The sequence below is a fragment of the Narcine bancroftii genome, chromosome 11 (assembly GCF_036971445.1).
Source record: "Narcine bancroftii isolate sNarBan1 chromosome 11, sNarBan1.hap1, whole genome shotgun sequence".
Taxonomy (NCBI): Eukaryota; Metazoa; Chordata; class Chondrichthyes; order Torpediniformes; family Narcinidae; genus Narcine; species Narcine bancroftii.
Window position 1 is genome coordinate 98,994,852 of NC_091479.1, and position 16,237 is coordinate 99,011,088.

A 16,237-nucleotide genomic window follows, 5' to 3' on the forward strand; every position below is an offset into this window, starting at 1 on the left:
GCCGGGCGACTGGAAGGGGGTGGATGCAGCAGCACAATTCGGGTGGGCTTTCCAAAATCCGGGAAAATTCAGAACACACTGTTCCCCCAAGGGTTCCGGATAAAGGATTGTCTACCTGTATATCATTCTGTTTTGTTCAACTGTTAATACAATTAAAGTACAGTAGAACCCCTGGTAACCAGCACCTATGAGGATTGGTAGATGCCAGAAAAGTAAATTTTCCTGTTGCTTGAGGTTGTGTGTTGCATGATTGGCGAACTAACCACGAGGATGCCAATTTTAAACCTCCGTATTTATTTTTCGCAATTTTTTTACCAGTTGCTTGAGGCTCCCGGTTGTTTGAATTCTGGAAAACATGGTTTTACTGTATCTTGGCTTTTGTAGCCACAGTTCTGATGGTAGGACTTTTCTGGAGCTATTATTTATAACTTAAGTTATGTCTGCAGCAGAAATAATCTTTATTTTCTATCTTTATGAATATATATGACAAAATGCACTTGTACGTTTTTAAAAAAAAACTTGAGTGACATTGTCAACATAGCAGTTAGTGCATTGGTATTACAGTGCCAGTGACCCGGGTGTGAATCCATTGCTGTAAGGAGTTTGTATGGTCTCCTTGTGATCTGCTTGGGTTTCCTCCCATGTTCCAAAGATGTGCGGAGTTAGTAGGTTAATTGGTCACAATTGGACAGCCCAGGCTTGTGGGCTGGAAGGACCTGTTACTGAGCCATATCTCTAGTCTAAATTATATAAAATGTAATATTGTTTGAACCAAAATATCTCCATGAAAGTTTGGCAGGTGATAAAATGTTGTAATTATTCTGTTTGGTTATCCCATTACACAATTTTAATTTTATTTGGAAAGAGCCCAGGGTGTGATTACGTGTCCTGTTATTCTGAGAAACACCCTGAGGACATTTTACTAAATTAAGAACTACTGAAATGCACCTTGTATTACTTCTAAAGCCTAACCGTAGCATTGATTTGGTTGATGTGAAACTGATGCATCACTCTATAATCTGCAGCCTATGCACTGCCTGCAGGGAGATGTAATTAAGGTGCCAATTTAATAGTGGCGGGTTGTAATCTCTACTTTTATTACCATGTGATTTTTTTTTTTGCAAAGAATTCTTCTTCCCCTGCCAAAGAGAGAATAAATTACTCTTAGAAAGTGAGCAGTTTTCTTTCTTTTTGCAGAGAAAGTCTCATTCGCACGGCATTTCAGTGTTTACAGTTGGTGGTGACCGACTTTCTTCCCACAATGCCCAGCACCTGCCTTCAGATTGTGGTGGATGTAGCCGGAAGTTTTGGGCTTCAGAATCAAGAGCTGAACATTAGTTTGACGTCAATAGGCCTGTTGGTAAGAGCTGTAATAATTAATTCCTTGTGGCTATATTTTTTAATGCTGATCTAATATTTTGAACATCGTTTACTGCAGCCAAATTCTGGTGATATCTCAGTTTCTACACACTGCAGCTCTTTAAAGTGAATGGGAGTAAAGTCCAAGTCCAAGTCCACTACATTAAACTACAACTGGGGCTGCATGGTGAGCAGAGCAGTTAGTGCATCAGTGTTTCAGTGCCAGCGACTGGGACTGGGGTTCGAATCCCACGCTGTCTGTAAGGAGTTTGAATGTTCTCCCTGAGTCCAGGTGCTCTGGTTTCCTCCCACCATTCAACAACAAAAAATTGTATGGGGGTTGCAAGTGTAATTGGATGGCATGGGCTTATGTGACGAAAAGACCTGTTACTGTGGTGTATGGCTAAAAATCAATCAATAAATAAACAATTTTTTTAAAAGTATATTCACCTAGGCTTTGTTAAGATGGTTGATGAAGTGGAAAGCACGATGATGTTAGGTGGAAGGTTGGAATGAATCTTACCTGATTTTAGACAGATGATAAATTATTCCAATCTCCAACAGTGAATCTTATATCCGTGAATGCTAAGGCCTGTGATCTTGAAAGCAGGAGTCATAGAGATGAGAACTTGTTATTGATGCCAATAAGCCTTGGAGTTGTCATTTCCTTTTGTGCAAAATTCCTTTTCATTCATTTCAAGTACTCAAGAATATTGAGGGCTGGTAAATGCCTAGTTTGTCAATATCAATGTGAGTTTATTGTCATATGCACAAGTACAATGTACTTTACTGCAGGTTCTCCATTTTCTTCCTATCCTTCAAAAATGGAGACATGGGCTCGTGGGCCAGAAATATAGTTCCATGCTGTAATCTAAATTTCAAAAAAATATTTACAGTTAGCACAAGAAAAATAGGTGATGTTTCAGAGGTACAGACAGATCTTTTGGTAATCCCGGGGTACTTTAAAGTTAAGATTTGGGTAGTACAAAGGGGGTTCAAGAGCCTGAAAGCTGTTGGATAAAAACCGTTCTTGAAACTGGATGACCTAGACTCCAGGCTTGTGTACCTTCTGCCTGAAGAGAGCAGTAAGAGAGATTGTGACTGGGGTATAAGGGTTCTTTATGATGCTAACAGCCTTCTTGAGGCAGCGTCACACATAGATGCTTTCAATGCCCCAGCAGGCTGGTACCCATGATGGACTTGGCTAGTTTTGAACTTTGAAGCCTTCTGTGTTCCTGGGCACTCGAGTTTCCAAACCAGGCCATGATGCAACAAGTCTGAATACTTTCCACAGTGCACCTGCTGAAGTTCGATGGAATATTTGACAACGTTCCAAATCTCCTCAGATTTAAAATGTTGGAGTGCTTTCTTCATGGTTGCCTCAATAAACTGACTCCAGGAGAGGCCCTCTGATACGTGGAGTCTAGGAACTTGAATGTACTAACCCTCTCCTCTGCTGTCCATCAGTGAAGGCAGGTGGGTGGTCCCATGGCTTCCCTTTCCTGAAGTCCACAGTAAGCCCCTTGTCTTGGTGACTCTGAGAACATTATTGATAACCAGATTCTCCATCTCATCCTACATTCTGATTCCTGTTTTTCACCCAACAGTGTTGTCAGCCAGTTTATAGATTGCATTGAGCTATCCAGAGGGAATAGAGCAGGAATCTAAGCATGCAGCCTTGAGGTGCCAGTTTTGATGATCAGTAAAGAGGAGGTGGTGCTGCCAATCCACGCTGATGAGGATCCAGTTGTCGAGGATGAACAGTCACAAATCCCCAAGTTTGATTATTAGCTTTGCTGGCATGATGGTGTTAAACTCTGAAATATGGTCAATGATCAAACAGCCTGATATAGGTGTTCCTGTGGTCCACAGAGAGAGGGACCAGCGAGATGGCAGCTGTTGACCTGCTCTGATGACAAGTGAATTAAAGTGGGTTCAGGTCCTTCCTGAAATGGGAGTTGATTCGCTCCATAACCAACCACTTCATCACAGCAGACGTCAGTGCCATTGGCTGATCATTACTGAGGCAGGCCATCTTATTTTTCTTGGGCACTAGTATGATAGATTGCCTTTGGAAGCTGGTAGGGACTTCAGACCGTAGCAGTGAGTGGTTGAAAGTGTCTGCCAAAACTCAAGCCAGCTGGTCCATGAAGGTTTGAAGGATGCAGCCAGGCACACCTTCTGCAACTGGCACTTTATCAGAATTCAACCTATGGAAGGTTATTTTCATGTCCTACTCAGAATCTGGGAGCACAGAGTTGCTGGGGCTGTGGGGGTCCATAAGGATACATCATTGTTTACATTTTTTAATGAGTGTCATTTAATATTTACTCATTTGTGTTGAAATTAGCTAAGGTCTTTGAATTTAGCAATTATTTTTGCTGCTTGTAGTCAGGAGCTGTCAATCTGATCAGGGTTCCTATTGACCTGCATTGGACATTGACCAGTTTTATTGATGTAATTATCTATATTCTGGTCTTTGTTGATTCTAGTTGTGAAAATCTTTTAAAAAAAAATTACAAATTCAACTTGTACCTTTGTGTGGCCTCCGTCGGTCATGATCAACCATGGGTACTGCACCTAAAGCGAAGCTGAAGTGGCCTCACAGTAAGCCAGGGCAGGTTAGATATAGAGATCCGTCTGTTGCCCATGCAGGGTCTTCCCCCCGCCCCCCCACCTTCCATGCTAATGACAGGTCCAAAGGAACGATGAGAGCCCATGCCAGTGTTGGATACAGCAATCAGCCGCCTTTGGGACTCCGACTCTGAATTTTTCCTTGGGGTTTACTCCCAAAACCTTTCCTATGAGCGAATATAGCCACAAGGCAGTGGAGGTTTGAAATCGGAGATTTCCCTCTCCTAGATGAGTTACCATCCATGGTTAACGAGCCCCATCCACCCAGAGCAACTGGTTTCAAGGCACCAGTGGCCCGCCTTTGCCCCTTCTCCTGTCAGTGAGACCAGCTCTGCTGGGCATAAACTCTGCTACAAGTGAAGGCCAGGAGTTGGACTTGGTTATCAGAGGCTGTTTGAGTCGCACACCATGAAGTGCATTTGTATAGCAGTGGAACCTCATCCCCGCTACCAACCTTTACCTTTATATCTTCTATAAAACCTAATTGCAAACAAAGTAGATTCTTTAAGTCAATTGAAACTTTTTATTTCCATCTTAATATTTAAATATCCTAAAGAAGCAATGTTAATAATTTACTGAGCATTTTATTTTTACCAAGATTTTTATTTAATCTTCTACATATCAGGTAGTTCTTTTGAATTTGGGAATATAAAGATTAGTAAAATCTCTATCAAGTAGCACTTTATTTTTCTAACAGCCTTCCTTGTGTTTTCCTTTCAGTGGAACATTTCAGACTACTTTTTCCAGCGAGGTGAAGCCATCGAGAAAGAGCTTGAGAAGGAAGAAGCCATTCTGCAGAAACAGGCTGAGGAAAAAGGAGTTCCCCTACATCGGCCATTTCATCCCGCTCCACCATTTGACTGCCTCTGGCTGTGCCTCTACTCCAAGCTGGGAGAGCTGTGTGTGGATCCACGGCCAGCAGTCCGTAAGAGTGCAGGGCAGACCTTGTTTTCCACAGTGGGTGCACATGGAACATTGCTCCAACATGCTACATGGCATACAGTGTTGTGGAAGGTAAATAATTTGTCCTGCTTAACTTTTTAGGTCAAAAGAACCAGCTGACAGTGTTACTCTAGCACCCCAGCTGAGCAACAGTTTTGGATCTGAGCCTCACAAGGTTCAAGGTTCCTTTTATTGTCACATACTTCATATAAATGTATTGAACATGATATTTTTCAACTTCTGTCTGCTGTAGGGTAAACAAAGAGTCGCTATGAGCATTGCTTAGAGCCTTAACGATAAGAGAAAGAGATGCAAAAGAGAGTCACTTTAGAGAATGTCCGTGCATTCGCCTCCAGCGCTCCCATAGCCTCTGCATCTGCACAGATTCCTTTTCAAACTGTCGTCAACCCGAGCTCCAGATCCAAATCTCTGATACGGTCAATTGGAATTGTATGTACATTCCAAAAAAAAAGTCTCACGAATATTCAACCTTGACAGACTGGTTTCCAAATATGCTAAATTTTGGACTGTAATTAATCAGACCCAGTTCAAAAAGGATTAAAAAAGCTAGGATCTTTATTATTTATGTGGGTCAAAAGTCCAAATTTCTGCTTCCAATTTAATTGACTCTCAAAATCCAAGTTTATTTTAATAGATTTCTTCAGGACAATGTCCCTTCTGCCCAAATCTCATCGCTGGTGTAGGGAGTCTGACTTTCCAGTGGTTCTGCCATCCACATGAATGTTTGGTTTTCAGTGTTTCAGTAAGCCTCACGCTGATCCAGTTCCACCGTTCTCAAATTACGGGCTCCAGTTCTATTTTCCAAATCTCCCCTCCTATGCCTGTCCCTCCAACTCTCTCACCTTCATTTGTGCAGAATGCTATCACCTTGGCCCCTCCCCAGCCACCCACCTCCTTGTTTTATGCCTGCAACCTCCTCCCACTTCATCTCAATAAAGGACCCAGACCCAAAACATTTACTGTTCATTTCGCATTTCCTCAAACTCAGGCAGCGCTCTCTTCAAAACCTTGTTTCTCCTAAGGATGCTCCCCACCCTGTGGTGGCTCCTCCCCGTACGACCTGTCGTCCTGTGGTAGGAGCTAAGGTGGGCAGAGTATTATCCTTTCATGTGTACTCTTTTATGGGTATAGATTGTATTGATAACTAAATTTTGATCAATATTTGTCCTCAATCATGTTTACTTTGGGCTTGCACTAGGTTTTATTTCCGCTGTTGGATCGGGTAAGAGAATCATCCACTACAGCAGACAAAGAGAAGATTGAATCCGGAGGTGGAAATATCCTCATTCATCACTCTAGAGACACAGCGGAGAAGCAATGGGCAGAGACATGGGTTTTAACATTGGCAGGAGTAGCTAGAATCTTTAACACCAGACGATACTTACTGCAGCCTTTAGGTAATCTCATTCACCATGTCTTAAATCATGCTTGTAAAATATGATGGTTTTAGTGTTGAAATTCGTGGAATCTGTATGTTCTTTTCATTTGGCTACAGGGGACTTTTCCAAAGCTTGGGATGTTTTGTTGGATCACATCCAGTCTGCTGCACTCAGCAAGAACAATGAAGTTTCACTGGCTGCACTAAAGAGTTGCCAGGAAATTTTACAGATTGTGACCCCTGTAAAGGAGTGTGACAAGCCAGAGGGGCTTTCCGGAGTTAACATGCTGCCTTTTGTGGGACCTTTGATTCCAACAGGGCCACCCAGAATCATGAACAGAAGTGATTCAGTGGGGGAGCGGCTAGGACGATACAACGCAGGTGAACTGTATCCCACAGGAGATGAGATTGAGGACTCTGCTCTTTGGTGGGCTGCATGGAACACTTGGTACAAAATTGGTTCAGAGAGCACAAAGCCTCCAGCCACTTGCGATAAGATATTCTTTATTCCAAGTCAGCCATTCCTCACAGCACTTGTACAGATCTTCCCAGCACTGTACCAGCACATCAAGTCAGGCTTCAGCATGGAGGATCTAAAGAAACTGGGCGTTATACTACATGGCGCTGTATCAGTTCCTATCAGCTCTGATGCCTCTCCATTCATCCTTCCATCGTACACTGAAGCGGTTCTGACTAGTCTACAAGAAGCGGTACTGATAGCTCTAGATATCCTTCAGAAGGTAATGACACAATTTACCATCCATTATCACCACATTATTAGTAAATGATCTCCTAGTGTTCAAGCTACTAAATTAACGTACAGGAGCCTGGATTACTGATTCAGGATCGCAGGTTCAAATCCAAATGTTGCACCATTAAATCAATAATAAGATTGTTAAAAGAAAATGTTATCAGCATCTATAAACCTTTAAACAATTAGATGAGTTTATGCCATGTGTATAAGTATAATCCCTCGCTGTCTGTAAGGAGTTTGTACGTTTTCCCCGGGGACTCCAGTTTCCTCCCACTGTTCAAAATGCACCAGGGTTGTGGTGTAATTGGGTAGCAAGGACTTGTGGGTTGAAAGGGCCTGTTATCGTGCTGTATGTCAACATTTTTTTTTAACTAAATTTTAAAATAATGGAGCTAGCAGTGGTTTTATTTAAAAATCCTGCAACTGTGGGGTCTGCGCCCAAGACAGCAGCACCTATAATCTGCAGCAGTCATGAGGGGTTGCAGACTCCGGGGAAGCAGAGGACTGGCACAGGGCACCAGAAGACAGGGAGACCACCCTCCATTTGAGAAGTAAAAGCAGAGGGGCTGACCCATGGAACGGTGACCGTGGCAGCCATCCAATGAGGAGTTCTGAGGCTGAAGAACATTACAAGCGGTGGGCTGTTGGTGACTCGAGGCAAGTGTGTTGCTGGAGCCTGCAGTCAAGGGATTCACACCAGACTGTGGACTGCTGGAGACTGGCTGAAGAGGTGCAAGGTATCCAAGCTGGGAAGCAAGAAGGCACTGAAAGGTTCCTGATCGTGTCGGAGGCTCGGATCTGGAGCTGGGGCTGTTGATGGTTTGGACTGGACTCTTGTGTGTCTGCAGAAGCACTGGAGGTGAATCCATGGGCACTCAGTAACTCTGAGGGGGCTCTCTTTTGCTTCTCTTTCTCTGATTGTAAAGGCACTTCAGCAATTTCTGCTAATAGCGTATCTGCCAGACAAAAACAAATTCTGTGTGATATTGCACTGTCTTTATTACATGACAATAAATAGAATCTTGAGATTTTGAATCTTGCCATAAATATTCATAGTTGCAGATAGGGCAAGAAAGAAAGGTGATGTTTCAGTGGTGCCGACAAATTTTTTTTTGGTGGTCCTGGAGTTGTTTCTATTTAACATAACTTTTACATGGTTGCAAGATAAACTATCTGGGTTACTGGTGATTTTGCTCGCACTATTCTGGCTTCTATGGCTTGAAGCCATAAACAAAGTTGTCTCTAAACTGATGTCTTGGTTCAGCAGTAGACAGTTACATGGCAGTTATAGCAAACCACTGCAATAAAATTCAACACAACTGGTACTTCAAGGTGTTGTTCCACCCCCTTTACAGGAACAAAGAGTTATGGGCAATACTTCCTGCCTTATGAAAAAAATGTTTTAATTGTTGAAAGATAGTGATGAAAAATGAGATTCCATTTCTTTTGACTTGTTTGCAACTTGTTCCTGCCTCTGTTTAGGCAATCTGCGTGGGACCAGAAGACATGCAGATTATGTACCCAGCTATATTTGACCAGTTACTCTCGTTTGTGGAATTCTCCTGCAAGGCACCAACATATGGAAAATTGGAAACAAAAAATATAGCAAATGCAAAGTTTAATCAGGTAAACAGACAAATATACTTCTGTAAGTAATGGCATTTTTTTTTACATTTAGTACACAATCTAATGATGGTGATGTACACACATGACTGCAATTTTACATTCCGTTCATGAAGTTTAATTTTATAATCGGGCATGAAGCATTGACCTGGTAACATTTGTGATTTCAACAAAGTTTGTGTGTTTGGTCTTTTAATCTGGCATGTTTTAGCTTGAAGCTGAATCTATTTATTTCATTGAGTAACATGGGTAAAGGAAGAAGGAAAATTCAACCAGATCATTACCAGAGAGTGTATGTTTAAACCTTTGGTGAATTAAGTATGTCCAGTGTCCAACCACATATACATTTATTCATTGCAGAAATCAACCACTGTTGATTGCCAGTCTGATGATTTGGGCTTATTTCAGATGAACAAAACAAACCTTGAGATAGGGAGGGGAGGGTTGCATTTAGATTCAGCATCGCTACACCCACTTCCTTTCCTCTTGTTCTTTAAGTAGTAGCTGCAAATCTGTGTAATTTAGGCAGAACAGAATGTGTCCTGAAGCAGAGTTTCGACTGAAACCTTGACTGCCATTTCCCACCATGGATACTGCTTGATGTTCCTTCAGCAGTTTTCTTTTTGCACTAGAATCTGAATCCGTATCTGCGATGCTTTTTGTTGTAAATAGGACATACTTCGTTTAGTTGCTCTCTGAGTTTATTTAACTATCTCCTGTGTGAATATGTAACTCCTGTGATTGCAGATCAGCCCTGAACTATGAGACAAGCTGTAAAACTAGCTGTTGCCATGCAGTAGGTAAAAATAAATCACTTGAGTTGGTTTGAGGAAGGAAAGAATGAAGTTCTAATGGTCATATTTAAGGCATGCAGGTATTGAACTGAAGCCCCTCGAAAAGTTTCTGTACTCTGAGTTGTGTCAAAATTTACCTCACTTGGGAATTCTAGTCAATATGTTTTTCTAAAGCGTGTTTAGTATCAAAGTCCAACAGCATTAGAAATGATTAATTTTGCTAATTTTCCTGATGAGCAGATTTTCAGTACTAAACAACTTTACTTTTTACAAGTTACAGATTAGTCAGACTATGCACAAACTCATCGAGCTTTTACAAAATAAAAGCATCGTTTGCACTTAACTGCGAACATTTTATGAACATTTATTGCATTATACATCAAAAAGTAATTTATTTTTAACAGTGATTAACATTTTCAAGCCAAAGCACAGATACAATTAATTCTCAGATGCTGACAGAACAAAAATAGAACCTCAAACAATACAGCACAGGAACAGACCATACCATAGGACATTAGAGCACAGAAACAGACCCTCTGGCCCCACTAGTCTTTGGCAAAATATTATTCTGCCTAGTCCCACTGATCTGTACCCAGTCCATAACTCTCCATATTACTCTATTCCATGTACTTGTCCAAATTTTTCTTAAGTGTGAAAATTGAACCCACATTCACCACTTCTGGCAGCTCGTTCCATATTCCCATTACTCTCTGTGTGAAGGAATTCTCCCTAATTTTCCCCCTAAACTTCTCCCCTTTCACCTCTTTCAAATCTCCCCTCATTCTTCTACACTCCTAAGAATAAAGTCCAAACCTGTTTAACCTTTCCCTGTAACTCAGTTCCTGAAGTCCCAGCAACATTCTAGGAAATCTTTGCTGGACTTTTTCAATTTTAGTGATATTTTTCATGCAGTTAGGTGACCAAAACTGCACACAATAGTCCAAATTTGGCCTCGCTAATGTCTTGTACAACCTTACCATAACATCCAACACCTATACTCAATACATTGATTTATAAAGGCCAATATGCCATAAGCTCTTTTTATGAACCTATCTACCTGTGACTCCACTTTCAGGGAATTATGTATCTGTATTTCCAGATCCCTCTTCTACCACACTCCTCAGTGCCCTACTGTTTATTTTGTGTGTCGTATCTTGGTTTGTCCTTTGAAAATGCAACAACTCACACTCGACTGCATTAAATTCCATCTGTCATTTTGCAGACCATTTTTACAGTTGGTCCAGATCCCTCTGCAAGCTTTGAAAGCCTACTCCGCTGTCCACTATACCTCCAATCTTTGTGTCATCTGCAAACCTTCTGGCCCAATTCAGCACATTATCATCTAGATCATTGATATAGATGACAAACAACAATGGACCCAGTACCAGTTTTTTTTTTTTTTTAAATTTTTTATTTTTCACACCATAAATCACATTAGCCATGATATACACTTTTTCTTTTTCACACATATACAGTGACTTTTTCTCCCCCCCCCCCCCCTCCTCCCAAGCCACCCCCCCTCCTCCCAAGCCACCCCCCCACCCCCCCCCCTCATCCATTTTAGGTATACAATCTAGGTTGCATTAAGCCAGTCAGACAATGTTGTCATTCAACTTTTCAACTCTTTACAAGACAACATTCCTACAACATCCAACATTTTTCTCCTATTTCTATCTTCTTTATCCCCAATCTTCCTTTCCCCTCCTGAGATGTCCTTTATCCCTTGTCGGACAACCACATCTCCCCTCTCCATTTGGATTTGCGAATCCACTCGCAAGCGTCAACTGATTTTGCAGTGACCGCTCTTTTCCCCCACCCAGCCCCCCCCAGAAAAGATTTCACTTTTCATATGTCACAAAGGTCACTCTTTTAATTCCCTCCTTATTCTCTCTATTCCATTACCTTCCCTTATTAATTCTTGTCTATACTATCTATATTTTCCTCTAATTACAGATACTTTCACGTATGCACATTGTCTCTATTCACTCTTATACCTCTTTACCCGCATACATATCAATCGTGGTCATTTTTACCCTCATTACCCGTCTTCATCCCTCAGTCTATTTTTGTCTTTATCCACATACATATCAATCGTGATCATTTTTACTCTCATTACCCGTCTTCATCCCTCAGTCTATTTTTGTAATTGTTCTGCAAATTTTCGTGCTTCTTCTGGATCCGAGAACAGTCTGTTTTGTTGTCCTGGAATAAATATTTTCAATACCGCAGGATGCTTCAGTATAAATTTATACCCTTTCTTCCATAAAATCTCCTTTGCTGTATTGAACTCTTTTCTCTTCTTTAGGAGTTCAAAACTTATATCTGGATAAATGAAGATTTTTTGCCCTTTATACTCCAGTGGTTTGTTGCCCTCTCTTACTTTTTCCATTGTCTTCTCCAGTACCTTTTCTCTTGTATATCTTAGGAATTTTACTACAATAGATCTTGGTTTTTGTTGTGGTTGTGGTTTAGAGGCCAATGCTCTATGTGCCCTTTCTATTTCCATTTCTTGCTGTAGTTCTGGACATCCTAGGGTCTTAGGGATCCACTCTTTTATAAGACCCAGTACCAGTTCTTGAAACACACCACTAGTCACAGGCCTCCAGTGAGAAAAGCAAATATCCACTACAACTCTCTAGCTTCTCCCATAAAGTTGTTGAGTCCAGTTTACTACCTCACCACGAATACCAAATGACTGAACCTTCCTGATTCACCTCCCATGTGGGACCTTGCCAAAGACCTTACTGAAGTTCATGTAGACAACATCTACAGCCTTTCCTTCATCAACTTTCCTGGTAATCTCCTCGAAAAATACAACCTACTATGTACAAAGCTATGTTAACCATCCCTAATTAGTCCCTGGCTATCAAAATACTTGTATATCTGATTCTTGGAACATCTAATAACTTACCTACTACCTGTATTAAACAGCCTATAATTTCCTGGGTTATTTTGCAGCTTTGTTTAAACAGAACTGTATGGGCTACCTTCCAATTTTCTGGCACCTCACCTGTATATCTTAAATATATCTGCCAGGGCCCCTGCAATCTTTTCACAAGGCTCCCTCAAGGTCCAAGGGAGAACCTTGTCAGGCACTGGGATGCATCCATCTTATTTTGCTTTAAGGCAGCAAGTACCTCCTCCTTTTTAATCTGATAGGTTCCATGCTCTTACTGCTTGTTCGCCTCACTTTCCTAGACTGCCATTTTTCTAAATACAGACGCAAAAAAAACATTCAGCCCATGAAGACTACACCAAACTTGCTAATTTTCCTAATGAGCAGATTTTCAGTACTGTACCACTTTAATTTTTACAAGTTACAGCTAAATTAAGCTAAAACTGACACTTGCAACCATTACATGTTCCTTTATTTTCTGCATGTTCATGTATCCATTCAGAAGCCCCTTAAACCCTACAATCCTCTCTGCTTCTACCGCTACAGTTCACAGCCCATTCCAGGCACCCTTTATTCTCTGTGAGAAAAATCTGCTCTGCACCTCTCCCTCCTCCCCCCCACCTGAAATGCATGTCCTCTTCTATGCCCTCTGAGAAAGTATGTACTGACATTACTTATTTCTGCTTGATTTGTGACTTTACAACATTTCATATTGTCTTTACCTCCAGTCACAATTATTTATTCAGTTAAATTATCTGATTGGTCATAGCACAGCTTGAAATCCAAGAGAGCCTCAAATGTGAAAGGGCCAATCAAGGTTTTGGAAAATAATTAAAACAGAATTTCAACTCATTCATTTGAAATAAACTTAACAAATTAAATTAATGAAAAACAACTGCATTTGTGTCACTGAGTTTGTGACAGAATGGCAAGTTTACATTTCTAACTGTTGATAATGATTATGATCTTCTTTTATTCTGTTTATGCTGCTTCTGTACCTGGTGGATATGTAATAGATTCAGCTATTTGCTCCGGTAAGTTTCAAGCCTCCAGTGGGTTATTATTGACTTGACCCTCTTGACACCAGCATTTGACTGCCCTAAAACCGCATGGCACTCTGCACCTCAGTATACTGTTAACACAAATTGTTGCTTCCTATTTCTTCTGGCTTTTAAAGCTGCAGTCTCCTTTTTCTGGTGATCTATTGAAATTCTGTGAACCTAACATCCAATCATGCTGTAAATTCTATGATTTAGATGACCTAACTGGAAAGGAATAAAGTGCACGTGATTTTTGAATACTAGGGGAATGGGGGTTACGGTGAACGGGAAAGTAAGTGGAGCTGAATCCACGACTAGATCAGCCATCATCTTCTTGAATGGAGGAGCAGGCTCAATGGGCCAGTCAGCTGAATCCTGCATCTTATGTTCTTGTATAATAGAAGTCTGAAAATGGTAACTGAATCATCCATTTGGTCCATACAAGAGTTGTTGCCAATGGTCTGGAAGACTCCCTTTATAAGTTAATTCCTTAGGCTTCAGTTGATATTAATGAGGTGACAGGATGGTCAGGAGGTACAAGAACTGAATAAGGACAATGGAAAGGGCAGCAAGCGAAAGAAGTCCTTCATAGGGAGCACACAGTAAACTAATATCGAGGGATTAAATGACAATATAACATTCACACGACTCTATAAACCATTCCCACTCTTCTTGATTACTTTGGAATTTGTAGAGAAGCCACTTATTGTTGTTATTCACTTTTATCTTTACATTCTAACATTTAGGTATTGCAATATCTGCTGTCTTGTTCTTGCCCCCATTTATCTTTTACATTTGTAAAATCTGTGGGAAACCTCTGATGGAAAAGATGCCATTATGGTACATTGTTGTGGTCAGTTACACAACTGAAGATTAGCAAGTTGGGGAAAGGGACTTCTGAATTTCACCTCACCAGAAAGTTGTTAACTCAAGGGAAGGGGGAAAAATCACTGGTCATAAAAAAAATCAAAAAAACTTGTAACAAACATTCTCCAGTGGAATTTGGAGTGAGCCAAAACTTCTAGCAAACCTTCTCCAGTGGAATTGTGTTTCATCATGAGTGCTCAGTATTTAGCCCAATATTGGAGAAATTCAGCAGATCACACAGCATCCACAGGAAGTAAAGGGTAACCAACGAGAGCTGAGCTGGGGGAAGACTGCTGTTGATATCGTTAAAGTTGACTATAAAGGCCAATATGCCATAAGCTCTTTTTATGAACCTATCTACCTGTGACTCCACTTTCATGGTTTAAGGCTAACCTCTCCATGGTGGGATGCTCAAAACAGCTGCTTGGCAGTATCTCGTGAAAACCAGACATCTTGCAGTTGTAAATAACTGATGAGGGAAATCAGGAGTGACAGTTCTCTTTAAATGCCATTAGGTGTTAAGAAACTGTGGTAGACCAGCCCTTTGTTGAACTGATGAATCACCCACACCTTTCTGACCTTCCTCTATCTCATCAACGGCAATAGTCACGTTTGTCTGTTTTTAAGTCAGAGGGCAAAACCACTATAATTAAAGCCTGTTCAAAAGTTATCATGATGTTTGCTGGGTACTGAAAATTAAATCTAATCATCCATCACTAAATACAAGTGATGTTTTCAAAAGGTTGGTCTGACTTCAGTGTGATCAAAACCTTCTCATAGATTAGTGTTACTAATCAATTAACTGTATGCCTTTATCGTGGAAAAACTTGAACTTGAGTGAGACTCCTTTGCTTCTACTAACATTTCATTTACAGTGTAGATGTGGTCCAAACATCAGCCACTACCTGACATAGAAATGGACTGAGAGCGACTGTGTCAAGTGGAGCCAGTTCAGGCCCACCCATCCAATGTATACCCTGTGTGTTTGTCATTGGTGTAGGGCTAAGAGGCTTCATTAGGCTAATTTTTACTGCTGATATACTGTTTAATGTTGGGAATGATGCAGCCTTTCATGTAATTAGCTAATTTTGACATGGTCACTGGTTATCGCGTCTCAAAGCAACAGAGAAATGTGTTCTCTGCATGGCGTCAGTCTTTTATCAATGATTTTAGATCCTGAACCTTGGACAACTTGGACAGTAATCAGATTACTGAACTTGCTAAGTTTCACTAGCAATATGATCCTTCAGCTACTAGCAGGAGAGGAAATAATATTCTACATTCAAGTGATTTATTGTTGTCACATAATTTGCAATCTCTAAGTTTTAATACATTTGACAGTAAAGAAATTAATAGGAACACATTGGAGTTGAACTTGAATTTTGACATAAAGTAAATTTCAAGATATCAATGTCTAAAGAACAGTGATACTGCAACTTTAAACTTTTAAGGTTCGTCCTCTGTGGTTCTTTATCTCTCCGTCTCTTCAGTGATTTCTCGCATGCAAACCAGTAAAATTAAACTGAGAACCAGTGCTCCTCGCTCCAAAGATCATTTTGAATTGCACATTTGTTGGTATTTTTGCCAATTTTTAGAGTTTTAACTATTATAAACTGTTTTCCTGTAGGCAGAATGGGTAGCTTTGAATTATGTACCATTCGCTGAAAAATCACTGGATGTTGTTGTGGATTTGTATCAGAAGACAGCATGTCACAAAGCAGTGGTAAATGAAAAGGTTCTTCAGAAAATCATTAAGGTAATTTACTTTGAAGTACATTAAGTAATAAATAATTCTTTGTGGATTGACACGGGATATAAAGAAATTCTAAATCGAGCTATTTTCTGGTTAATTTTAACTGGTCGATGGAGACGACTGTTTTTATGTAAGCTTTAAAAATGGCAACTTAATCAGCTTTCAGTTGCTCTTAA

At 40.6% G+C, this 16,237-nt stretch overlaps 1 protein-coding gene and 1 long non-coding RNA gene across 7 annotated transcripts in view; one reads left to right on the top strand and one right to left on the bottom strand.

Moving 5' to 3' along the window:
* Positions 1–16,237, top strand: part of mon2 (MON2 homolog, regulator of endosome-to-Golgi trafficking) — a 107,597-nt gene that overhangs the window by 70,723 nt on the left and 20,637 nt on the right. For 4 of the 6 annotated variants that reach the window (XM_069904190.1, XM_069904195.1, XM_069904192.1 and 1 more), the window contains 7 exons: positions 1,198–1,360; positions 4,714–5,007; positions 6,155–6,353; positions 6,452–7,074; positions 8,571–8,714; positions 13,418–13,435; positions 15,936–16,064. In XM_069904190.1, the coding sequence (XP_069760291.1) occupies positions 1,198–1,360; positions 4,714–5,007; positions 6,155–6,353; positions 6,452–7,074; positions 8,571–8,714; positions 13,418–13,435; positions 15,936–16,064 (1,570 nt within the window). Of the gene's footprint in view, positions 1–1,197; positions 1,361–4,713; positions 5,008–6,154; positions 6,354–6,451; positions 7,075–8,570; positions 8,715–9,458; positions 9,581–13,417; positions 13,436–15,935; positions 16,065–16,237 lie in introns of those variants that run through there. The other 2 variants (XM_069904196.1, XM_069904191.1) reach the window with 2 other exon arrangements.
* Positions 1–16,237, bottom strand: part of LOC138746196 (uncharacterized) — a 54,597-nt gene that overhangs the window by 5,418 nt on the left and 32,942 nt on the right. Inside the window, exon 2 of the long non-coding RNA XR_011346795.1 lies at positions 1,883–2,230. This is a non-coding gene — a long non-coding RNA (uncharacterized lncRNA). The remainder of the gene's footprint in view (positions 1–1,882; positions 2,231–16,237) is intronic.